General features: G+C 39.0%; 1 protein-coding gene across 11 annotated transcripts in view; it reads left to right on the forward strand.

Moving 5' to 3' along the window:
* RBM33 (RNA binding motif protein 33) overlaps positions 1-25548 on the forward strand; it is a 118208-nt gene that overhangs the window by 25290 nt on the left and 67370 nt on the right. For 8 of the 11 annotated variants that reach the window (XM_082473762.1, XM_082473756.1, XM_082473765.1 and 5 more), the window contains exons 5-8: positions 1150-1462; positions 5163-5279; positions 17255-17426; positions 22825-23033. In XM_082473762.1, the coding sequence (XP_082329888.1) occupies positions 1150-1462; positions 5163-5279; positions 17255-17426; positions 22825-23033 (811 nt within the window). Of the gene's footprint in view, positions 1-1149; positions 1463-5162; positions 5280-12115; positions 16838-17254; positions 17427-22824; positions 23034-25548 lie in introns of those variants that run through there. The other 3 variants (XM_082473761.1, XM_082473763.1, XM_082473757.1) reach the window with 2 other exon arrangements.

The raw sequence follows: 25548 nt of genomic DNA on the forward strand, positions 1-25548 counted from the left end.
TATAAGAAGAGGAAGAGGCATTTAGTATACTCTGTTAGGTGGAATAATTTTTTCAGTTTTATGAGGAAACATTTATTGTGAAAATATAGAGACACTTCTTGCTTATAAATGTAGTTAACAAATATATTCCATTCATTGTTGAGCTATAGATTTGTAATAGTTTTTCTAACATAAAGTAATTTTTATGGGTAACAAGTTTTAAATTAATCTATTCTGTCAGTTATTTGTTTCCCAATTCCATTCTGTGACATCATTATTATATTTTGATCTTTTGAGTTAGTTAAGTTGCCCTTGAAATAAACCTTTGGAATTTTTTTAGCCATATGTCTTCAAGTGTATGTGGCATGTTCAATTTTTTGTTAGGATTGGATACTTAATAAGTGTAAACTTAGATCTAGCTACAAAACCTTGCATTTTAAGTGTTATTATGCATTTTTAATTGTTTGACATTTATCTGTTGTGATTTAACAGGTGGAATATGATTTCTTTTTTTGCAGTTTTAAAACTGCCTTCGTTTATTTTACTCAGAAATTAAGTGTTTTTTTTTAAAATTTGTGGCTAGTATAAACTTCAGTTGAACACTGAAATGTATTTTCATGCAGATTTTTAATATTTTGATTTTTTAAATAGGAGTTTATAGTTTGCGTCATAGATTTAAAAAAGAAAACAAGTTGTTCTTAAAATTCCATCTGTGATTTTCTGTTTATGGAGTAATACTCCTAGTTTTACCTGGATGTTTTAGAAAATAGATACCACCCGTTTCATTTTGGAAGTTAGAATGAAACGTAGTCCATTTGCTTTCAGTCCTGGACTTTTGCCAGGTAGACCTGTTTCTCATGGTTGGTCTGATTCTCCCGGTCAGATAAGCTAAAGCTGATGATAGAGGGGGCACCTTATGCAGTAGGAGTCTGGTGCTGGCCCCGTGTACGTATCGCGCACTGAGCTCTGCGGTGTGCAGGTGGAGTTTGTAGTGCTGGCTTAGTAGGTAGCACGTTGAGTTTTGCTTTCAGTCATTGTTGTTGTCAGTGTGCCTTGATCAGTCACTGGAGTAACTTTTCACCGGTCTTTCTCACAGTTAACTTATGCAATGGTTTAGTTTTGAGCTTCACTCCAGTTGCCTGCCTTTCTTTGTATTTTTGTCCCCTCTAGTTCTCAGGGTGTCACAATTAGTCTGAATACCACATCTGGCATGGTCACATCATTTGAACTGTCTGACAACACTAATGACCAGTCTGGAGAACAGGAATCCGAGTATGAACAAGGAGAGGATGAACTCGTTTATCACAAGTCTGATGGATCTGAACTGTATGCTCCTGAGTACCCGGAAGAAGGACAGTATGAAGGCCACGGTGCTGAGCTGACAGAGGACCACATCCAGTACGTGGGGGAGCCGGAGGAGGAGCAGCTGTACAGTGACGAGGTGTTAGACATCGAGATCAATGAGCCTTTAGATGAGTTCACAGTGAGTCTTTCTCCTTTGTATGGCTGAAGATAGCATGGCTGCCTGGGTATAGGTTTCTAGACTGATTTGAAATCTGTTTCCCTCCCCTGGGAGGGCGGGAAATTAGACCTTATTATCACTGTCTGCCAGTTTCTTTATCTGCGCTATGACAAAGTTTGTGTTGACAGCTTGTTTGGCCAGAGGTAATGCTCCTTTGTCATCCTGGAAGGCTGCACAGAATCATGACCTTGAGGAAGAAAACAGCTTTGTGTGGTGGAGATACACTGTCAATTGTTAGAAGTACTTAATGCAGGGCTTTTATCCAGGCTTTAGACAAGATCTGATAAAGTCCTTCTAAGGTGAAAAGATTATTGACCTGCTAAAGACATCTTTAAGGTGCTAATATTCCAGAGTGATTGATGTCCTGTTCATTCATCCTTTTTTGTAACCGAGAACTGTCTAAACATGAATAAAGAGATTGGAGGTTAGTTTAGGAAATGTCACACACAATTTGTTATCTGTAATCAGGAAGCAAAGATTGCACTGATTTTTATTTCAGAAAGGTGGTTTTGGTTGGTAGCTTTTTTTTTTTTTTTTTTTTTCTTCGGTTGAACTGTCAAGAAAGAAAAAGGTATTAGTGAAAGATGGCTCATCTGTCTTCATGATTTATCATTAAAAAAGATTTGTTTTTGAAATAAGCACTTAACGAAATTTATGTTGGAAGGACATGACCTCCATAGGTGCAATGGAATCTTAGGGCTTTCAGGGTGCTGGTCTCCCCCGAGGTGCAGTGTGAGTGGGGCTGCTGGAATGGGTGGAGGCATGCGGCGTTCGGGCTAGAGTTCTGCCTTTAACTCTTAATGTTTCCATTCAGAGTCGGTAATTTTTCATTTGAGAAAAAATGTGTGTGTGTGTGTGTGTGTGTAGTTTTGCAAGACACTAATTGTTTATGTGGAGCCTTAGAATATTTAGTTCCAAACACAGTTGCGTTTATATATCGCAGTGTTGTTTTTAAGATTTATTCTTTTTGAATGCTTTCTCTTTAGTAGATACAGTAATGAAAAAATGTTTCTGGGTTTGGTAAACAGAATCCTGTAAAAGGCATCATGGGTCCTTGTTTTTTCGATAACTCTGTAATGGTTTGTTTTGGTAATAAACCCTTCAGTAGTGTGGACAGGTGCTCTCTGGTTTACTGGTGTGTCCATATACTATGTTAAAGTGAGACACTGTGATTTAAAATGATTCTTAAAAATTAAGACAAGATCTTTTAAAAATGTGCCCCGTTATTCCCTGGTTAGAGCGTTTTAGTATTTCTACTGCTCATTCCTAAAATAAGATGGTCAGTCAGTCACATCCCTTGTAAATTCAAAAGCTCAACAGATATTTACCAGTGTCCAAGCAGTGGGGATGTAAGTATTGCTGAAATATGAAGCATGAAGCATGGCCCCTGCCTTCTGTCAACTTAGACTTTAGTGGAACAAATCACAGTGTGGAAAGTGCTTGATAGCACTTATACATGGTCACGTAAGAGGTATCTCTCACTTTGGTGTTCTTGCAGTTTGTTGTAAAGAGAATTTTTAGTAAGTGAGGACTTTCCCTTCTTATTTTCCAAACTTGAGGCTACATTTAGGCCCCTCGTTGTATAAAATCCAACTTAACTATCCAGCATCTTGTGCCTAAGATTCAGGTATTGAAAAGAAAAAAATGCAAATTCAGTATACTCACAGTACTTCTCCACATTAAAATAAATTTTTTCAGAATTAAAAAAAAAATCTTAAAGTAAATAAATTCACTTAACTGAACGTGTCCAAATATTTTCACAGAGAGCTGTGAAGTTTAAAGGTAAGGCGAAGTTAGACGTCTTCCTGTGAGCAGTATCGGCTCACCTCAGTATATCCAGCTTTATAGCCACACTCGTTCCTTCCCTTCTTCCCGGTTTTTTGAAGATTATTGGTTTCTTTATAGTTATCACAGTGGTAGAATCTGGCACTGCCTCTTCTTTGCATGGGAAGAGAAAAATGGACTTAAGCTGTGAAATACTTTTCTCCAGCTCTGCAGTGCGGGCCTCTTACTGTCTTCTTAGGCTGTCACTGGTGCACAGATTAATTAATTATTCATTATTAGAGTAACAAACATATGAGTAGATTGCAGTCCTGTGTGTCCCAGTGGTATTTTAGTTTATTAAATGGTTTATTTAACTGTGGTTCATATCCTAGTTAGGACTTGTTAACTTGTACTCTAAAGCTAGAATTAACTGTACTCATCACGAGTATGTTCTATTTGAGCTCACACGTAACGTCACAGGGAGGAATTTTGTGTATAACTGGGAGTGGAATCATAAAATCGCAGAATTTTACAATTGGAAGGGACAGTCTTACATATGAAGAAACTGCGTTTTCCCATAAAAAGTTGGTAGTAAATTGTGGTGTTCTTTCCTTTCATACTCAAAAAATTTTTTTTGAATTTTGCTGTCCTAATCTTGAGAGTGAATTGGGATTTGATGTAAAAACTTGTGTTCTTGTATTAGGAAGAGATGTATATTATTTATTATTCAACAGAATATTAGAACACTGTCAGATGATTTATACTTTTGAGCACAACCAGATTTACTTAGTGCCTTTAAAGTTAACATAGATTGAGATTTCATAAAACATTGTTCTGTAAAAACAATTTCAGATTGGTAATTTATGTAATGGATAGCAGATTTTTGTTTCCCAGTGAGAGTTCAGTGGTGTAGACTGTTCTCCATTGTATGTTGGCTGAAAATTTTGATTAGCATCGTATCCGACAGTTCTGCTCTCCGTGAATCATGGGTAGTGGTAGTTGCTCTTTTAGGTAGGATGGTAACAGTTTCTTTTGGGAAGTAAAATGCAGTGTGTTTGGACAGTCTTGAGAGACAGTTGTGGGGACTAAGGTGGTCTGTCACCTTGGGTACAGCTGCTGTTCTTTGTAGAGAGACTATTGGATTCTGGGCAGTAGGGCTGTGCAGGTCCCGCAGCTGGTCCGCTCTTCCTTCCTGCCTATTGTTCACTTGAGCTGGTGGCTAGGGGCACTGGGGAGTTCAGCTCCCCTGGAGGGGATCAGATCATGTTACTTGTAGTGATACCTGTAGGAGCCCTTCTTTCCTTGCAGTTGTTGTTTCTAGCCAGCTTGCCTGCTTCCTTCTCTATGCCCTCAAGAGATGCCTGCCTGCTGCCATGCCCTTACATTTCATGCAAACCTGGAAATCATCCTTCTAATTCAAGGGAGCGGCTGATGGAGCAACTAATTCTAACATGTAATTTTAATACAGCTCCTGAGTTGAATTGAATTGCCCGTACTTTTGTTGTCTTCTGTTGCTATAAAAACGGTTCGAGTTGGGCATGATTCCAGCCCGCGTACTGCTGCTGAGCTGCTCTGTGCAAGCACATACACACTTTCTTTTAAGATTATATTTCCTTTGTGTTGCTTTGAAGAAGAGCTACTTGTCAGGGCCCTTGGAGGTTGAAGCAGGGTCCGTGTCACTCCCTGTAGCGACTGGGTTGGCGTACTGCTCTCTTGCTCTCATGAACACCCAGGGGAGGCCCCATTCTGGTTTTGTGCTTAGTGCTTTTCTGCTCAGTCTGATAATTGCCATAGTAAAATTTGCTAACATAACTAAGCATGAGTCATGAAGGTGAAAAGTGCTTAAAAACCCCAAAGCTATATGAGAAAAACTTACTTTCTCTTTAATGGCTGTTAGGATGAAGAATACTTGCAGGCTTGTGGGCAACAAGGGATGAAAGAGCAGGAAGACTGTGTTGCTGAAGAGGAATTAGATGAGATTACTGATTCCCAGGTTGCTCCTGAAACTGAAGAGGTATTTGTTCATCTTTTAAAAAGAGTCCAAAAGTTTGCTGGAGTTTTTTTTTTTCTTCTAGATTTAAAATGAGCATCCTTTTAATACTAGCGAAAAGTTGATACATCTCTTCTTTGAAGTATGAGTGTAGTTTAAAAAAACCCACAAAAACAAAACCCTGAGCTTTCTAGAATCTTTGGACAGTGAGTTCTGGTTAGCTGTGGCTTCCAGATAGCTGTTTGCCCTTTGAGTGTTAGAATGTTTTAAATGTTTTATGGGAGTGTGGGTAGAAATGTTTTGAAATGCTCAGTATATGTTAGTGCTTTGAAAGGAGTGCTGTAATTATTTCAAATTAGTTAACGTTAGTTAATTTTTACCATTATTCAAAAAATACTGCAGAGTTCCCTGGATTTAGGTGCTGTGTTAGGTATTGAAGAAACAAGGATGATTGAGAAGCTTGGTTCTTGTGCTCAAGGTACTTGCAGCCTCCTAAAAGGGAGAGAAGACGTGGGCAAATTCCAGTGATGTAAACATAGACGTAAACCTCCCGGAAGAGAGGCTCAGGTACATGCTTTAGCAGCTCACACAGGGGACCTCTCCGGTCGGGTGTGTGTCTTGAGGATGGATTGGGGAACCGGGGTGGGATGTGTTGAGGCTTTAATGGAAGAGGTAGCCTGTGAAGTAGGTCTGGAAAAAATAGATGTCATTGGACGAATAGAGGTGTGCTCTGAGATGGAGGCTTATAGATTCTGTTTTCCAACCTTAGAACTTGTCCCATGGGTCAAGCATGTGAGCCACAAAATCATTCTATAGTCTTAGAACTTGTGGGTTAAAATTTTTTTTTCCTTATTAATGTTTTTTCTCACTTATTTTCCTTAATACTTCTTTCCCTCTTTTTCCCAAGAGATCATGAAAAGTGGTATTTCACTGGCTTAGGTCATTTCCTTTAGGTTTTACACCAGTGCTTTAGAAACTCAGTATACAAAACATTTAGCCTTTCCTTTCCCTAATATAATGCTACGGCAGAGTATATGAACAGTTACAGACACTTTCTGGGACACATCCTTGCTTTTCCCCAACGAGCTAAATTTAACTTCTCTTTTTGTTCTTTCTCTCTGTCTCTCTTGCTATTTGAAATAATTTGAAACTTAGAGAAAAGGTAGAATAGTAGAACGCTCCCTTTTGCCAGATTCTTCAACTGTAGGCAAATATATTTAGCCCAAGGAACCAAGACAAAGCTAAAGAAGATGTTAAGTAAGAAATGGTTCTCCTACTGGTGACTGCTCTGTTCTGAGTGACGAGCTACGGAACCGAGGTTCAGGGAGGCCCGATTTATGCGGGTCGTGTTTAGCACCACGTTGTGCCCAGCGCAGAGCCAGTACGAGCCTAGATTAGGTCAGACCTGTGAAAGGGTGTTTTGGCAAAAGATCTCTGAGAGAGAAATCTAAGAAGCTGTTAAGGCGGGGGAGACAGACGGAAGTGGCTGTGGAGGTCATTCTGGGGGTGAGTAGTTGAAAGGGAAACCTGGGAATCCAGCGCCCATTAGTTAGTTCATGTCCTCTTCATTAGTTTGTAGTATTTTGTAGTTGGAAAATTAATTCTATTGTTTTTTTTTCCCCCCAGTAATTTATTCTTTCAGCATTTTAGGTAATACTTCTCCTTACTCTGATAATGTATTGTGTTTGTAGCATATTTTAGAGTGAGAAGAGGTTTTGTAGATTTTAAGCTTTAAATGATCTCTGGAGATATAAACTATTTTATTGTAAAGCAGTTAAAGAATAAGAATGCTAGTAGGTGTTATGCTATTGCTTGGGTGCCTTCTGGAACTGATAAGGTATGACTTGTAGATCTAGATGTTTCCGACTTTGGTTCCTGAACTGTATTCATTAAAATATTGAAGCAAAAGTGGATTATTATTTTAAAAAATGGTAATCTTACCTTCCATTTTCAGTGTCTTCTGAACAGAGAGATTGAGGGAGAGAGTTATCTTTGGAGGAGCATGAATGATTAGACCCAGCCCTCAAGTAAATGAACTCATAACATGTATGAGTTAATATAACAACGTCTCAGACATACTTAGGAAGGCTTAATCATTGGGGGAAAAGTTAGATCCCTTCCTTGTACCTTATGCCAATATTGATCTCAGATTAATTCACACCAAACTTTACATGTATTAGAAGAAAGTGTTTTAATGTTTTAATAATGGTGTGTTAGCCTTAGGCTTATCTGCAAAACAGAAAACTCACCAAATAGTACAAGTTTATTTCTCACTGATGTCAGAAAATTCCAGAAGGCATTTCAGATCTGGTATTGGCCTCACGAGGTAATCACGTACCCAGGCTTCTTCCAGACTTCCGTGGTACAACTCCAGGGCTGCTGGTCTTACCATGGTCCACATCCAAGCAGTGGGTTGCAGGAAGACTGAATGAGACCATGCCCACCCTTTGAAGACACGTCCCAGAGTTCTCAAACAACACTGTGTAAACATCTCATGAGTTACGTCTTAGTTACGTGGCTGTACTTCACAGCAAAGGAGACTGGTGAATATAGTGTTTTATTAGGTGACAGCATGTTCAGTTAAAGCTGGGAGTTTCATGATTAAGGACGTGATAGAGAATGAGTAAAAATGAGTTCCAAGTTGTCTTGGTTTCACTACTCTACTACTCTTGGTATTAGGCCTTTTTAAGCCATAAAGGAAAAGAATGATTTGATCATACAGAAGTACCCCAAAACACTATAAACAAGTTTAGACAATATGAGGAAATATTTACACATGAGCCTAAGAATTAATATATGTAGTAAAGTTAATATGTTCAGTATGGAAGAGTTAACATATTCAGTATGTTCCGTATATACAGATGAGCACTCCTGTAGAAAGAAGGGCAAACAATGTGAGAAAGTAATCCAAAAATAACATAAGCAAATGATCACTAAGTATATAAAATATATTCAATAAAATAAAAATTGTAACAGTTGAGAATTCTAACCTGTCTTAATATTGGCAAAAATCAAAACTATTGGTCAGGTATTTTTTATTCTGTTGGGATTATTTTGGAAGTATTGACTGCCAGAAGAATTTTCCACAATTCTGTCATGTCTCTGCATGTTCGGGGGAGCAAGGCCCCTCCTTTGTTCCCGACAATCTTTTCAAGGATGTTTTTGTAGCAGCATCTAGGAAAGACGCATCTTTCCCTGGAGCAGGGGGCAGCCATGCCTTCTGCACATTATAACAGTTCCCTTAACTCAGCGCCCCTCCTGTAATACAGCTACCTTTGCGCAGGGTCACCTGGCCCTCTTTGTCAGATGGCCCAATGGGAATTGGGGCTTAGGGAGCTGGGCCCAAATGCTACTGCTATTGTTAAAAGTAATGAATTGTCCTAGTCTGTGGCTGAGAGTCTCGTGCCTTCTCACAGCCTCCATGAAACAGTGGCAGGCTACCTTTTTAACTTGCAAGAAGAGTAAAATTGCAGACCCTACACTGTTCGTGACAGTATCAAAAGCCTGAAGGTCCTTGGCTCAATAATTCCACTTTGATGAAGTTATCCAAGAGTTAATCTAAGATGTGTTCAAGGATATGTGCACCGGGTATTTGTTTGCAGCGTTGAAAATAAGTGGAACCAATGTAAATAGATTTTTCTAAAAGGTTGAATAAATGATGGTCAGGGAACTGCAGGTTGCCAAAGGATGCCCTTGCTCTGTTGGACATGGAAAGAGGCTCGTGATGCGTTCAGTGGAAGAGCAAGCTGACAGATTTCCTCCCCTTAGGTTCCTCCATAGTTTTGCATGTCTAAATATGTGTGTGTGTGTGTGACTCTCAAACACGTGTCTGGATGGATAAAGACAGAAATGGTGATAGTGATTACCTCTGGATGGTGGGATTATTTTATACTTTGTGTGTCAAATATTTTAAAATGTTTTTGCCACGAATAAAATAACTTTTGTGAACAGAGAAATACAGAGTGGTTAAAATTTGATCCTTGGTGATTTGGAGGGGAAAGAAGTAGAATGCATTTGTTGAACTCCTGTGATTTCTAGTTGCTGCTAACTCTCACTTGAAACATCTTAATGCTTGTGTTTTCTATGTGACTCTTTTTATAGAGAAGAAAGTAAACTCTCATCCAGATTACATAGTTTATACCATCTGTTAAGAGGTATATTATTTGCTTTTTCTTTTAAGCTGTATGTTCCATAATTTAATTTTAAATATAGTATTTAAAAATATTTTTTAAAAGTCACTCATACAGTTTCCTTATCCTCTGGCCTTGATTGTTGGTTTGTTTATTACCTTGTTTATGCTGCTTGTTTTTGTACTGACTGAAAATTCTTTGTATTGCTCTTTGCTCTCAGGACTTACTAGTCCTTCTTGGAGGCAGGTGTTGTGCTGGTCTTTTCTCCTGGCAACAGATGTTTTGGGCTTGTTTTCTTCCTCGTAGTGGAATCGCTGAATGTCAGTCAAAGAGATCATTATTGAGAACTTGTGTGCACGGTACTGTTGTAGGTCCTGGGAGGTATTATTTCAGTACCTTTTGGTAGGCTTTGCTTTTGGAGGGCTGTCCTCCCATCTTTTTTAGAAGTATAAATAAGTTATAGAGTCCTCAGGGAAGAGCAGCAGTTTTATTTTGCCGCATACACCTGTGTTTTGGTGTCTTGCTAGTTTTTTGACCCATTTTCTTAAATTAACTGCAGTGTGTTGATGAACCAAACCTTTGCACTCCACCTTGCGTTGCAGCGTTCTCATGGCTCTGGGTTGCTTAAGACGGAGGTGGAAGGCATATTGCAGTTTTTCAGTTGACTTCTTTCTAGGAGTTACGTTTGAGTACACATTAGAATCTGAATTATGGAACTAAAAAGTAATTTCAGTTGAAAAGTCTATTTTCAGTGGCTCCTTTTATTTAACTAATGTTCTTGCTTGGTTAATACAAAGGAATCACTGTACTCGAAACAAATTAGAAAGACCCAATTACGAAGACTAACTCTCAAGCCTTTCTAATTATACAGCCACTTCAGTGTCAGTGATGCTTTTGTCTTCAAACATGGTTAAAAAGGTTTTGGCTTGTATAGAGGAACAAGTGAGAAGCTTAAAAATATCTTTGCACTATTTAAATTCGAAATACTTTTAAAACTGTGATAACGTTTACATTCAGTGATAGGCACACATCTGAGGTATACGTTCAGTGTTTTGATACATGTATACATCCAAGTTACTGTCCTTCTGTTGGTGAGAAACAGTTCATCATCCCAGAAAATTCCCCCTTGTTTCTTTCTAGTCTGTCCTGACTCCTCTCAGAGGCAAGCCGTGTTCTTAGTTCTGTTGACTTAAATTAGTCTTTCCTAGTCTAGAACTTCATGTAAATGTAATCATACATTTATGTAATCAGTATGTGATGATGTAATGCTGTGTGTCTAGCTTCTTTTGCTCACCGTAATGTTTTTGAGGTTCATCCAAGTGGTCGTGTATGTCAGTAGTCAACAGTTCATTCCATTTTATGGATATACCTTATTTGTTTTCTCCTGATAATAGATATTTGGGTTGTTTCCAGTTTTTTTTGTTGTTATTATGAATAACTCAAAGCTTATTTTACACGTCATTTTGTGAATGTAATTTTTCGTTTCCCTTGGCATTAACTAGGAGTGGAATTACTGAGACAGGGTGGAAATGTGTTTAATGCTATAAGAAACAGCTGAATGGTTTTCCAAAGTGTTTGTACCGTTTATACTCCCACCAGTCGCGTATGAGAGTCTCAGTTCTCCCATTTGTTTATCTAGTTTTTGTACCATTATTTGTTGTAAAGCTTTTCCCATTGAGTTGCCTTAGTGCTTATGTTGAGAATCAATTGACCACTTAAGTTTGGGTCTCTTTCTGGAATCTCTTTTTTGTTCTATTGCCAGTACTACACTGTCTTGGTTACTCTGGCATGAAATCAGGAAGTGTAATTCACCAGTTTTGTTCCCTTTTCAAGATTGTTTTGGCTATTCTAAATCCTTTGAATTTTGCATATAAATTCTGTAATTCACTTGTCAATATCTATTAAAAATCCGGTTGGGATTTTTATGAAAATTACATTGTATCTTTAGATCATATTGGGGGAAAACTAACATCGTAATAACCATGTTGCCTGTTGATAAACACAGTTTAATTCTTCCTATTTGTTTTTTTATTTCTTTCTTTTGCTGTGATCTCCAGCATTATGTAGGATAGAAACATTGAGGGCACTAGTTTTTGCCTTGTTCTTCATAGTAGGTGTAAAATAGTCAATATTTCATCAAGTAAGTAATATAAGCTACTTGGAGGTTTTTCAGTCAAATTGAAGTTCTTTTCTATGTCTAGTTTGCTGAGATTTTTTTTTTTTTTTTAAATCAGAAATGAGTGTTGAATTTTGTCAATGCTTCTTCTGCATCTGTTGAGATAATCTTGTGACTTTTATCCCCCGTTTTATTAATGTGAATTAAATTAGCTTTAAAAACTGTTAACTGTATTCCCGAATTAATTTCCATTTTGCAGGTTTTTCCATTAATGTCCTCTTTCTATTCTGGGATCCAGTCCAGGGCACCACATTGTTGTCTTGTCTCCTCTGGTCTTTCCTTGAGTTTCTCGACCTTGATAGTCTAAAGAAGTACTGGCCAGGTGTCCTGTGGAATGTCTCCCAACCTGGGCTCGTCTAATGTTTTGCTCATGATGATACTGGGGTTATGGATTTTTGGAAAGAATACCATGGAGGTTAGGTGTCCTCATTCCATCATACCACTGGGTACAGGACCTCCCTGGCAGTGTCACCCTTGATTATGTGGTGAGGTGGCCTTTGCCAGTTAAAGATAGTAATTCTGTAAAGTTACTATCTTTCACTTTCCTCTCTCTTCTTTGGAAGCAAGTAACTAAGTCTAGTCTGCACCCAAGGCAAGGGAGAGGAGGGACTTAAGGTCCACCCCTGGAGGGAGGGGAGAGTATGTACATATATTTGGAATTCTTCTCGAAGTAAGATTTGTTAAATTGATTTTTGAATGTTAAATCAACCTTATGCTTCCGGCTAAACCTCACCAGGTCGTGACGAATTTTCCTTTTATTTTTTGCTGGATTCCATGTGCTTTTATTTTCTTAAGGAATTTTGTCTCTGTATTCACGAAGGAGGTTGGTCTGTAATTTTATTCTCTTGTAATTTTTGCACAATTTAATTGCTCAGTCTTTCCAGCTTGTAAATTTTAACTGTTGGTAGAATTAGATACTTTTTGTATTTCATGATATAGTAAAGAAATATTCTCTATCAAATATTTTGTAAGCACTAAAAACTTTTGGGAAGTTTTTTAAAGCAGTGTTCTCTATAGTTGTTTTCTATTGGGTTGGCCAAAAAGTTCCTTCAGTTTTTAAAGTAAAAATAAAAGACACATTTTTCATGTTCATCAAGAACTTTATTGAACAACGCATTCACCCTTTTGTTCCACACTACCTTTTCTGCCAAGAACTGCAAACAACTGTTCCAGGTGCCCTTTACAGTCTTCCAGGGAATTGAAATGTTTTCCATTAAGAGAAGTTTGTAAATGGAAATCCGAAGATGCAATGTCTGGTGAATACGGGAGATGAATTAGAACTTCCCAGCCAAGCTGTAACAGTTTTTGCCTGGTCATCAAAGAAACATGCGGTCTTGTGTTACCCTGATGGAAGGATTATGTGTTTTCTGTTGACTGATTCCGGACGCTTTTCGTCGGGTGCTGCTTTCAGTTGGTCTAATTGGGAGCAGTACTTGTTGGAATTAATTGTTTGGTTTTCCGGAAGGAACTCATAATGGAGGACTCCATTCCAATCCCACCATATATACAACATCACCTTCTTTGGATGAAGACCGGCCTTTGGCGTGGTTAGTGGTGGTTCATTTCGCTTGCCCCACGATTTCTTCCATTCCACATTATTGTACAGTATCCACTATTCATCGCCCGTCACAATTTGTTTTAAAACGGAACATTTTCATTGCAGTTAAGTAGAGAATTGCATGCGGAAATACGGTCAAGAAGGTTTTTTTGCTTAACTTACGTGAAACCCAAACATCAAAGTGATGAATGTAACCAAGCTGGTGCAAATGATTTTCAACACTCAGTTGGATATTTTGAGTATGTCGGCTATCTCCCACTTGGTATAACATTGATTGTTCTCAATTAATGTCTTGATTTGATCGCTGTCAGCTTCAACTGGGCTACCTGACCCTGGAGCATGGTCAACGGAGAAATCTCCAGCACGAAACTTTGCAAACCACTTTTGACACGTTCGATCAGTCACAGCACCTTCTCCATACACTGCACAACTGCACAAATCATTTTTTGCATTTCAGTTGCGTTTTTACCTTTCTTGAAATAATAAAGCATAATATGCCAAAAATGTTGCTTTTTGTCTTCCATCTTCAATATTAAAATGGCTACACAAAAATTCACCAATTTTGATACTTTTTTTTTTTAATGCATGCTGATATGACAGCTGTCACAATACAGTCTAACAAAATTGTTTTGAATGAAGTTAGAGACAACTACGTGCTCCTGGAGCCACCTTACAGGATAAACCAAACGAACTTTTTGGCCAACCCAGTAGTTCAGAGAACTGCCTAATTTTTTTTTTCTTCAGATTTGGGATGGAATATTGAATTTTCTTTCAAAACACTGAGATCACAAGTTCATTTCAGAGTTAGCTGGAGAATGTAACAAAATATACAAGTCTGGGTCTTGCTGCCCCTTAGGGTTTCTAATTATTTCTGTATTGATGTTACGGGAAAACCCGAGCGAATTTTTTGGCCAACCCAATATATATGATAAGACTTTAGTGGACTTATCTATTTTTAAAGAACTTTCATGATGGTTTTCATATGCACCCTCTGTTAAGCATTACAACTACAAGGTTTCAGGTTTTCAAGATAATTAAATAGCTAAAAATCAAACCTTCAGATATTTCTGGCAGTGTCTATAATGAAATCAGAGATTTACATACGTATTTAAATTCTTACAAAATATAATCTTAGGCTAATTTAATTTTTATATTGTTATCCAGTATCACCCTTCAGTGGAATTTTAGTTGTGAATGGAATATTGTGAATATGTATGAATATTCCATTCATAAGTATTTCTCTGCAGAGAAAGTCAACATTTGGGCAGGTAGGTTTGTTAGTTAATTCTGTAAGTACAGAGCCAAAGGAGATGCCCAGTATTTAGAATAAGAGGTAGTGACCAGTGGCTGAAGGAGCGAGTCTAGCTTAGTGAATGTTGCCAGGTGGCCTGTACTTGAAGCAGCTGAGACCAGGTGGTGTTTCAGTTTCAGCTCAGGGCTTGTATAATCCTTGATGTAGTTCAAAGCTGAACTGGACCCTGCGACTTGGACCAGAAGTTTGCATTCTAGGACATTTCATCTCTCAGAAAGCTACCTTGTGCCATCCTTTTTGTAGTCAGGCCCTCCCTCCATTCCTAATCACTGGTAACTAGTGCAGTTTTGTTTCTTGGAGAGTGTCATATATGTGGAATTGTCGCAGAATATCACCTGTTGAGTGATAAACCTTTTGACTTCTCTCAGTCAGCATGATGCCTTTGTGATTGAATCCCAGTTGTTGTATCAGTAGTTCATTCCTTTTTATGGCTGAAAGAGCATTCCAAGGTTTGGATGCACCATAGTTCGTATATCCATTCACTATTGTTTCTGTTTTCGGTGATCCAAAAGAGAACTGTAAACATTTCCCTGTGGGTTTTTACGTGAACATAAATTTTCATTTCTCTTGGGTAAATATCTAGCAGTGGGATTGCCGGGTCATAGACTAGAATTGTTTGTTGGTTTGTTTCTGGTAGCCTGTAGTATTTGTTTCAAAGAAACAATTTTCAACTTGTCTGTATTGTATTTAGATTTCTTAGATGGAGATTTGTATGTAGAATAAACTATTAGCTTCAGTACTGTCGTGTTTCATGTTAAACTTGCTTGGAAAGTGTTTGAACTGTAATTGCTTTTAATGGTTGAATTAGAAATGACTATTGTAATAGAATCTTTGCTTTATTGGTAGTGATTTCTTTTCCTCCTCTGTGGCCTTGCTACTTAAAGTGTGGTCTGTGGACCTGCATGTTGACTTCACTTGGAGCTTCTTGGAAATACAGAAAGTCAGACCCCACCCTGGACCTGTGGAATCAGAATCTGCATCTTAGCAGGATTCCCAGTGATCGATATAAACCTTAAATTTGAGAAGCACTGCTCTGGAGCATTAATGGCGGTGGAGAAGAGTATTTTGTAAATGAGTTGACGTTTGCTCAGTTTGAGTGTAGTGCAGCAGTTTGAGTGTAGTGCAGCACAAACATAGCTGGGTCCATCTCGCACGTCACTCGTTCTTGGTTTCAGATATTCAGTAAGACAGAAGTAATGGTATTAAGCCAACAAAATGCCAAAATTTTGGTACTTTAAAATTCTATAGTGGACTTCCCTGGTGGCGCAGTGGTTAAGAATCCGCCTGCCCATGCAGGGGACACAGATTCGATCCCTGGTCCGGGAAGATCCCACGTGCCGCGGAGCAACTAAGTCCGTGCGCCACAACTGTGTTCTAGAGCCTGCGAGCCACAACTACTGAAGCCCCCGCGCCTAGAGCCCGTGCTCCGCAACAAGAGAGGCCACCGCAATGAGAAGCCCGCGCACCGCAAGGAAGAGTAGCCCCCGCCCGCCGCAACCAGAGAAAGCCCACGCACAGCAACAAAGACCCAACACAGCCAAAAATAAATAAGTAAAATAAATTAAAAAAAAAAAAGGGACTAAAATTAAAAAAAAAAAATTCTATAGTATGCTGAGTATCAGAATACTGAAAAGTGGTTTTGCAATCATTAGGCTAAAAGTTACAGTTTACATTCATTATTTTATTTTCAGGCATTTGATTCTCTACTTTAGAGTTTATAGCAATGAGTGTGTGCATTTTTTACACAGAAAATGTTGGGGAAAGAATCCAAAATGATTGTATCTTTTTTTTTGGCACACTTTCTAATGAAGTAGTTCATATTTGTTTCTGTTAAGAGTAAAGGACATGTAAGAATTATGAATGATGAGACTGAAGGAGTAGTTTCTGGGTCTTTTTTTTTTCAAGTTTACCAAAAGTCTAAGTGAACCTAACGGTCAGTAGGTACCTACCTTATTACCTAACAGTAGGTCACTAAGATGTAACATGAGGCGAAAGTGATTAGTGTCAAAAGGAACATGAGTTATACAGAAAGAATTGTTGATGAAGAAATTACTTTTAGTTTGGGACCAGATTAGGCAGAATTTTTGTAGGAATCCTGATGTAGTGAAATATAAGATAAAAACTGGTTTTAGTGTGATGTGAATGAAGAAAAAAAATAGTTTTATGGTTAATAATCTGAGCCAGAGGTGGTAATGAACGAACACTAGGCAGTGGAACGAAGTAGAAAGGGTTGAGAAATGTTACAGGAAAGATTATGGAGGCTGAAAAAAAACCAAATCAACCCAACAGCAGATTTGGAGCACTTGCCTGGCATTGGAAATCAAAGTAGATGGGGTCAGGAATTACAGGAAATGTGGAGCCTGTTTAACGGGAAGGAGTGTGCTGTCATCTAATGTGAGTTACAAGGTGGGTTATAGGCTAATAAGCTCACGGAACACTAGTGTTAATTTAATTAATATATTGAACTTTGTTTAGCTCTGAATTAGACTCCAGACCAGCAGGGATTTTTGGAATTCATGTTTGTTCTCTTAGAAGTATAAGTAGTAACAATGTGTAAGACTTTGTATATTAACCAGGAGTAGGAATTCGAATTTTTTCTAACATTGTTAATTTTTAATGTTTGAGATTTTGTCTCCTGGGATCAGTTTAATGTTTCACATGGCTTTACAAATAGGACATTTTGCAGTATTTTTACATCTTGAATATAAAGAGCTTTTATGTGTGCATACACATATGTGTATACATAACCATTATTCAATATTTAATTCAAAAGAATATGAACTCACTTTCCCTCCTCTTGTTTTTTGTATGTCTGCAATGTAGGGAGGCATGGAAACTTTGGAGCTGCAGAAGGACATGAAAGAGGAGTCAGATGAAGAAGAGGATGATGATGAAGAATCTGGACGATTACGTTTCAAAACTGAAAGGAAAGAAGGAACAATTATTAGGCTCTCAGATGTAACTAGAGAGAGAAGGAACATTCCAGAAACTTTGGGTAACTTTTTTTGCCTGTCTCCCATCCTTCACTCCCATTTCAACTTCCTCCATAGTACTGTTATGATTAATGAAACAGATAAAAAAAAAGTTAACCTTTATAGAGTATTATGCACGGCATTCAGAGGGTGGATGGTCTGTGTGAGGTGAGAGCTGAGTTACGGTGCTGTAAAGGTCGGTCTATAAAAATGACTTGTCTTCTGGATTAAAACATGTTTGAATAAAATATTTGATTGTTTTTTTTTAATAGTTTTTCTTTTGGAGTCTGTGGCTTAGACCTGCTCTCATGCATACTGTGTGGTTCTTGGTTGGCTCTGGGAAGGTGGTGTGGGGTGGTACAGGGTCATTTTACCCTTCCCGAGACTGTCCAGGTTGCCAGGGCTAATTCTGGGCCAGACTGTTTTTATTTTGTACCTTTTAGTGTTATTATAACCATCTCTTTTTGTTGTTGTTCTGTATGCCATTCCTCTCAGTGTTTAATGAGACAAGATGACTTGTTTGTAGCACAATCAGTTGAACGTCATTCCTATTACAGACCTACTGCAGGCTGTTGCTAATCAGCAGAGCTTTTTCCAGTATTGACCCCCCGCACCCCCTTGTCTGTGGTTCTGTCTAGTGCCCATTGCAGAGAATAAAGCAGTGGTTCTCACATTTGAGCAGCAGAATCACCCAGAAGACTTGTTAAAACACATATTTCTGGATGCATTCTCAGCTGTTCTGATTCAATAGGTTTAGGGTGGGGCCCAAGAAAGTTGCATTTCTGGTGAGTTCCCAGGTAATGCTGTTCCTGCTGCCCTGGAACCCATACTTTGAGAACCACTGGGATATTGTCCCGTATTACAAGGAGGAGGGTAGGAGGGTGGAAGGATGGAAGGACAGAGGGTTGTTGTACTTGTTCTCTGGTCTTGGTCAAAGTAAAAGTCAAGAAACTAACCATTAGTTACTACCTTTATTACTTCATAAAACTGTTATTTGTAGCCATGTTCAGTCGGAACCCTGAGTGTGTGTCTTTAAGTGGCAGATAGGAATTCTCTGTCAGGGCACTAAGCTCACAAGATGCCAGAGTTAACAGTAGTGAGCCAGTCTTACCATGTTCCTTTACTAAGTGAGGTTTGTGGAAAGATTGACCTAGAGACTTAGTGTTCTCCATTTCTTCTCCCTCCAGTTTCCTCCTTCTGCCTTTTGGCCCAGGATTTCCCTAGACTGTTCTTAAGTTATGGTATAAAGTTGCTGGTTGGTCTGAACCGGTACACCATAGGTTTCTAAGAAAGCGGAGCTGAAAAGTTGGGCTTGGGTAAAAGGAGATGAATCAAAGGTCTTAAAAAGGGGATGAAAAGACCAAAAGTATCCGTCAGCAGGAGTAATTGGTAACATTATGGAACAAGCTTATTGGAATAGATAAACATCTCAGTCTTGGGCTGGGATAAGATGAACAAAGGAAAGATGGCGTCCCTGGCTGAACACCAGAGGGCAATGGGCAGCGGCTTATTAGGGAAGGAGGGTGCCATGTGGGGCGGGTGGTGGTGGTGAATCATCTCTTTTCTGCTTCTGTGTAGGTGGGCTGTGGCTTTGTTACATAAATTGGGGAACATATGTGTCACATCTTAATAACTGGGATAGCTACACGTTCTAAGGATGTGAAACCACTTCACAGACACCGTCAGGAATGGCGACCTTCCCTCTCTGCAGCCAGCTCCTCACGGGCCCTGGGGCCTTTCATGGGTCACCCTCCCCGCATCCTCAGCGCCCTCGCTTCTCCCGTCCCCTGCTCCTCAGCTACGGTCTTCTCATCTCTTTTCACTTGACCTTGACCCAAGCACTGACGTGTTCTGCAATGTCCAGCTTGCCTGTGTTCATAAGTTGTACTTGTTTCATTCCTGCATCTCTTTCTTTTCAGGATCTTTGCCTCATATCATTCTTTTCAGGGTCATTTGTATTTACTTTACTGAAAAGAATTTGTGTCGAATCTTTTTTTTTTTTTTTTTTTTCCTTTCCTTTTTTTTTTTTAAGGCATTTCTCAGTTGCTATAGTCATGTCATCCTGAGACAAGAGGGTGGAAGGGGGGGTAGTGATGGGCAGGTTGGCCCTTTACATATGGGCAGAGAGGGCCTGGGATTTTTAGAGGCAGAGTGTCTGAAGCATAAACAGTTTGACCATTTACCATTTTTTTAAACGTTAAGAAAAAAGGCTCTAAATGTATTTGTGCAGAATGTGATTCTTTGGCTAGATAATAGGGCAAGTAAAAATGATACTTTAAAAGTATCTTTCTCTGTTCCCTATTTGTAAGCCCTAACTTAAGAAAGCTTAGTGTTTGAAAACATGAGTTTTCTAGTAACTGAAAAGTTAGGATTATTCCCAGTACAAAAACGATTTTTCTGTTCATTTTAGAGATTGGTTTCCTAAAGCAGTGAGCTCCCTTATTTCCTTAAGACCCCTCCCCTCCAACAAAAGGTTAATTTTATATAGAAGAAGAATATTCAGTGAGAAAGAGAAGCTACTACAGTACTTGGTATACTAGAAATTCACATAAATTTGTACTCATCACTTTGTATACTCCTGGTGGTAAAAATATCAGTTTCAGGTTCTGTATACAGATGCTTGCACTTATTTGATTGTATAAAGCTGCTTACCTACTCTTTGTAATGGGATTAAAATACCTTGCTACCAGAGTATATATGTCGTCTCATATGATATGTGTTTCTTGACAAATGATGTCTTTTAACATTCTGAATACAAATAAAAACAATTATTTTGTGATATCATTGATTAATGTTAAGAACACTCCACTCTAAAAAGAAGAATGAAATGATGGTCTGGCATCCCCCATTTCTGACCCTTCCATCTGCATGTGGACTAGTGAGTTCTTTTCAAAATCTGGAAGGGCATTTGGTCACTTTTAGTCTTCTTTCCATTCAAATATATGATGTCATCCTTAAATATGAAGAACACTAATTGATATTTATGACAGTCTTGACCATTGTAGAGCCTAATTCACAGTTGTTGATCTGTATTTTGAATTACAGATTGGATTAGATATGGAATTTTGGGCTTTTACCTGAGTTATGATCTTAAGTAGTGAGCTTTTATCCTCAACCAGGATTCTGGGAATTAAATACCTTAGAGAAAACATGACCGTTTCTCAGTTTTCCCAAGGATGGTACAAAACTACGTACTTAGGAAATACATTCATTCATTACATAAAAAGGACCCCATTGGGTAAAAGGGCTTAATTCTCTCACAGAATGCAGTTGGGAAGGGTTTCTAGCACATGCATGTGTAAGGGAAAGATTTATTTTGAATGGAAATGTCAAAAGCCATCTCTGGAACGTGGGTGTCATTGACCAGTTACCCTGAAGTGTCAGCACAGCAGTTCAGAGCTGCCAGTTCTTTTGCCCTAGGAGGTGGACCTCAGATTCTCTTTGGAAGCAGTACAAGCAATAAATGAAAGACTATGTTTATTTTAGTTAGGCTTTGACAATTCTTTCTCTATGAGGAGGCATCTAGATTTTGCCATATTCTCAGTTTCATTGGCACATGAAATGTGTTAAATTATGTTTTACTGCTTTAGCCTGAAGACCGTTGTTATTATGCCCACATAAAGTTCTCTTGAAATAATATCCTCGGTTAATTTTGCTGAAGGCAAAGGATCTTTGGGAAAAATATTTTCATCTAGTAATAAACAGTTTAAGGTCACCTAGTACCAGCAATAGGATACCGCCTTCAGTTTACACGATGGTCCTTGTATTTGCAAGATTTTCACAAATTTCTTGATTCAGTTATCTGTTTAAAAAAAAAAAAAGACTGTCATTTGTTTTTATTTTGCCAAGTAAACTGTGTTTTATAGATATTCATTATGTATTAGTTCAACTATTATAAAATTATTTATATGTAAATATGTTTTTCTTAAGCACATTTTAGAAAGGGACAACACTGTAAAACCTTGTTACATTGAGCTATAGCTCTTTACTTTGGAATATGGACATAGTTCAGAAAACACTTAAAGGGAAATTAACATTTCAGTTGAAGTTACAAATGTAATTTCCATCCTGTCATATTTTGGTGACCTTTTGTGACAGCTTGTCTCAATTGGAGGAAAGCATTTTTACTTGCTGATTAAAGATGTCATTTGAAACCATTTTATTACTGGGGATAGTGAAATTAATCTTGACACTTAGAACCACTAGCAAAATAATTGCTGATTCACTGCATAAAATGTGTATGTGAACCAATCATGTAGTCAAGATGAGAATAAAAGTCTGTGCTTGTTAAGAAGAGATTAAATTTTCTTTTGAACGGAGTCAGAGATTCATTTGAAGGGGAGGGGAATACCATAGAAACAATTTCAAGAAAATGAAATGTGGCTTAGAGATTTTGGAAGAGTTTGGAGATGATTATGGAATCCAAGATAGGAGATAAACTGGTAATATTTAAAATTTACCCTTCACTGTGGAAGAGGGCATAACAATCCTTAGTAGAATTCAGTGAAATCTTTAGAAGGTTATTCATTTATTAATGGAAGATATATTATCATAACTTAGATGATATTTTTAAATGAAGGAACCATATTTGAATAAGTTAGCATTTTTCTTCTAGGAATTCAGAATAACGTGCCAACTGAAGTTTCTTAGGGCCAGAGACTATATGTTTCTTGTATCCCTAAAGCATTGGTCAGAGAGCTGAGCAGCACCTACTGGGTGTCCCAGAAATATCTGCATTAATGGGTTTTTTTCTTTTGTGGCTTTGCTCTCATTTGCTGTAGCTTCCCTCTCAGACTGCATGGATATAAGCCTTTCTTCACAGAGTAAAGTTGTTATTTTTTAAAAAATAAATCTGAAAATCTGAAATGACAGTATTAAATAAGTTTCCATTCTTTATGAAATCAAGTATTTGACTCGAGAGTGATTTTATTTTGCTTTTAAAGCAGAACAATCAGGAATTTGTCATTTTTGAGTCTCTTGTGCCACTGTGTGTTAACTAATACTCGTCCTGGTTCTGCTTAGAAGAGTGTCCTGGTTTAGGACTGGGGGAGCCAGGTCTTGACCAGCGTCATCCGCCATCACTGCAGGATGCCTAGCAGATGAAGGGCGGTGGTTGGGTTGAACTTCAGCTTCTTCTTTTTAGCTTCCCTCAGCACAAATGAAAACACTTTAAAATTTACAGAAGATCCTTGTATTTTATTACAAGGGAAAGGCATGTCTTCCATTTAACTGGTCTCACTCATGGGGCCTGAATGTCTCTGTGATCGTATCCTGCTTGATGCTGCTAGTTGAGTTGTTTGTAGTGGGTGAAGCACTTGCCGTTCCTAAGTTTCATTGTCATGTATTTCTTTCCTGTTTTTCCCTATAAGTCTGATTTAGGCTATTGGAAGGTATCTAACACATATGCATCTTTTCAAATAGAGCTTTCAGCAGAAGCCAAAGCTGCGTTGCTTGAATTCGAAGAAAGGGAGCGACAGCATAAACAGGGACGCTACGGCTCAAGGCGGGGAGGAAGGAGAGGAGGTTCGTCCATGTGTCGTGGAGCCGGAGACCAGAGGAGAGAGAACAGTGAGAGGGGAAGAGCCAAGGATCACAGGCCCGCCCTGCTGCCCACGCAGCCACCTGTGGTGGTAAGCTTTACAGTTTCGTTGTGGGAGCTTGCAACTTGAGAACAAATGGAAATACGCTTTTGTGTGGGTATCATATTTTGCATTTATCTTAGTCTGAAATTAAAATTTAGTAAAAGGCATAGTGGCTCAAGTTTCTTTGTAATCTATAGTATGATTTCGTGTATGGTCACACACATTCAGTCCTCTAGTATTCAGGTAGTGCAAACTAATTCTCTGCACACTACTGATAGAGAGGCGATAAGGAGACCTGGTGTCCTCCAGTGGCCGAACCACAGGGGAGCCTTGCTTTTACCTTCTGCTTGTGGGGAGGTGCTGCTCCTATGAGCACCATTCGGAAAATACTGAACGTCTTACATCTAGAATCTAGCAGTAATGGTGTATTTTATAAAATATTTTTTCTTATACACTGCTTACCGTAGGTTTTCCCTTAAATGTAGCAGTTTCTCTTACAAGTAACTGTCATATCCTATCCATAAAAATGGAGATTGTCGTATCCATAAAAAGTTTTCATAATTTAGGAATAAATCAAGTACTTGTAATTTCAACTTCATTTGAATTTCCTCTGTATTTCAAAGATGAGACATCTCAGGAACAAAGACAGGAATTGTAGTGATTTTTTGTTGTTGTTCCTTCAGTTAGCCTCAGGATTTTATAGCTTTTTCCTTCAGAAGTCAGTCTTCAAGGACAGATTCATTTAATATAAATATGTGTCCACACTGTCTACCCTCCTACATTATTATCTGAGTTTAGGGGAAAACCACACTTTGCCTCCGTGTAGAAATGATGTTTTAGGAGGCATTCATTTGTGAAATAACAAAGTAGAAAAGATGACTTACTGTTTTTTTGTTTTGTTTTATTATTATTACTTTTAATTAATTTTTATTGGAGTATGGTTGCTTTGCAGTGTTGTGTTAGCCTTCAGTGCACAACAGAATGACTCAGCCGTACACATACAGATATCCCCTCCCTTTTGGACTTCCCTCCCATTTAGGTTACCACAGTGCGTTAGGTAGAGTTCCCTGTGCTGTACAGTGTGTTCCCATCAGTTGTCTACTTTATACATAGTATCGATAATGTAAATGTGTCAATCCCAGTCTCCCAATTCCTCCCACCCCACTCCTTTCCCCCTTGGTGTCCATACATTTGTCCTCTAAGGATGACTTACTGTTTTAGCATGAGAATTCTAATTTTGATCTACAGGGAAGAGGGGTAGGTGGGTTGACTACAGCATAAAGAGGTTGATGATATTAATAACTGCTGTCTGCTCATACAACTGTTCTTAAGCTTCTCTGATAGCAAGAAGACTGGCCCTTCAGTTTTTTCTTTTTCTTCTCCATCCCATCTCCTCTCCCCCAACCTCCACTTGCCGTGTACTGAACAGCCAGCTCCGTTATTTTGGCCTCCTGGGGGGGAACCAGCCACACAGGAGACCAGTTTTTTTGCATAACTGTGTCTCCATGATCCTGGAAAAGTAACTGAACTCCCTGTTTTCTTATCTACATAGAGAGGAAGTATGTGCCCATATGTGCCTCCTTCAGAGAGGCTCAACTGGGAGATCTGTGGGTGCTTTAAAAACGTTGCCCAAGTGTGAGTTGGCCTGAGTCCCTCCCGACAGTGATGCCGTGTCTCTGGAATTCTGTAGGTGCTATAGGGCTCCCAGTGAACTGGGGCTGCACCCACTCCTGGGGCTTTGGCATATATGCTCTACGCTCATCTCTGCTAGTCAGTGGTGTTTTAAAGCTGCAGTTTACTGAAACGGTCACAGCTGTCTGAAACGACCTTAACCTCACTCACACTTGTGTCCACCCTTGATCCTGGCCACTCCCCACCCCAGAGCTGTCTGTCTCTTTGACTCTTCACCCTCCGAGTTCTGGAAAGAATAACCTTTGCTCACCGTCTTTGCTTGTGTCCATTTTCTCGGTCCATCCTTTGCTGCCTGGACTTCGTTCTTTTCCCTCTCCGAATGTGCTCCCAGAGTCGCCACCTGACCTTTGCAGTCCGTCCTGTTGGACTGCACTCTGGGACCTTGGGCATCACCCATGAGCTCCTCTTTCTTGAGCCTTTCTTATTTTGAGTGTCTGAGCTTGGGGTGTACTCTCTTCTCTTCCAGCAGGGCCCCTTCCGTCTCCCCTGTTCCTCTGGCTGCGTTGTTCTCAGGCCTCTTTTTAGTCAGAGCTCTAAGTCGGCAGCCTTGTCCTTCCTGCCATCTGCTGTCTCCACACGAGTCTGGGTCTGTAGCCCTAGCCTCTTGCCAGCTCAGTGTCTTCATTTCCTAGCTGCCCTGGGCCTCTCTGCATGGGTGTCGCCCAGGCCCTAAATTCCCCTTGTTTAAAACACACGATTTCCTTAAAAATCCTTCATGCTCTTGAGTGAATGGCCCTGCGCTGTGCTCATTCCCAGTTCTGTTCAGATTTAGCTTAGCCGTCCCTCTGTCAGCATGCTCTCCGTGTGGATTCAGTGGTGAATGAGATAGAAAAGACTCCCGCACCATGTGCAAATGTGCACATTACAGATG

This window comes from Balaenoptera physalus, assembly GCF_965194825.1.
Source record: "Balaenoptera physalus genome assembly, chromosome: 8".
NCBI classification, from domain to species: Eukaryota; Metazoa; Chordata; class Mammalia; order Artiodactyla; family Balaenopteridae; genus Balaenoptera; species Balaenoptera physalus.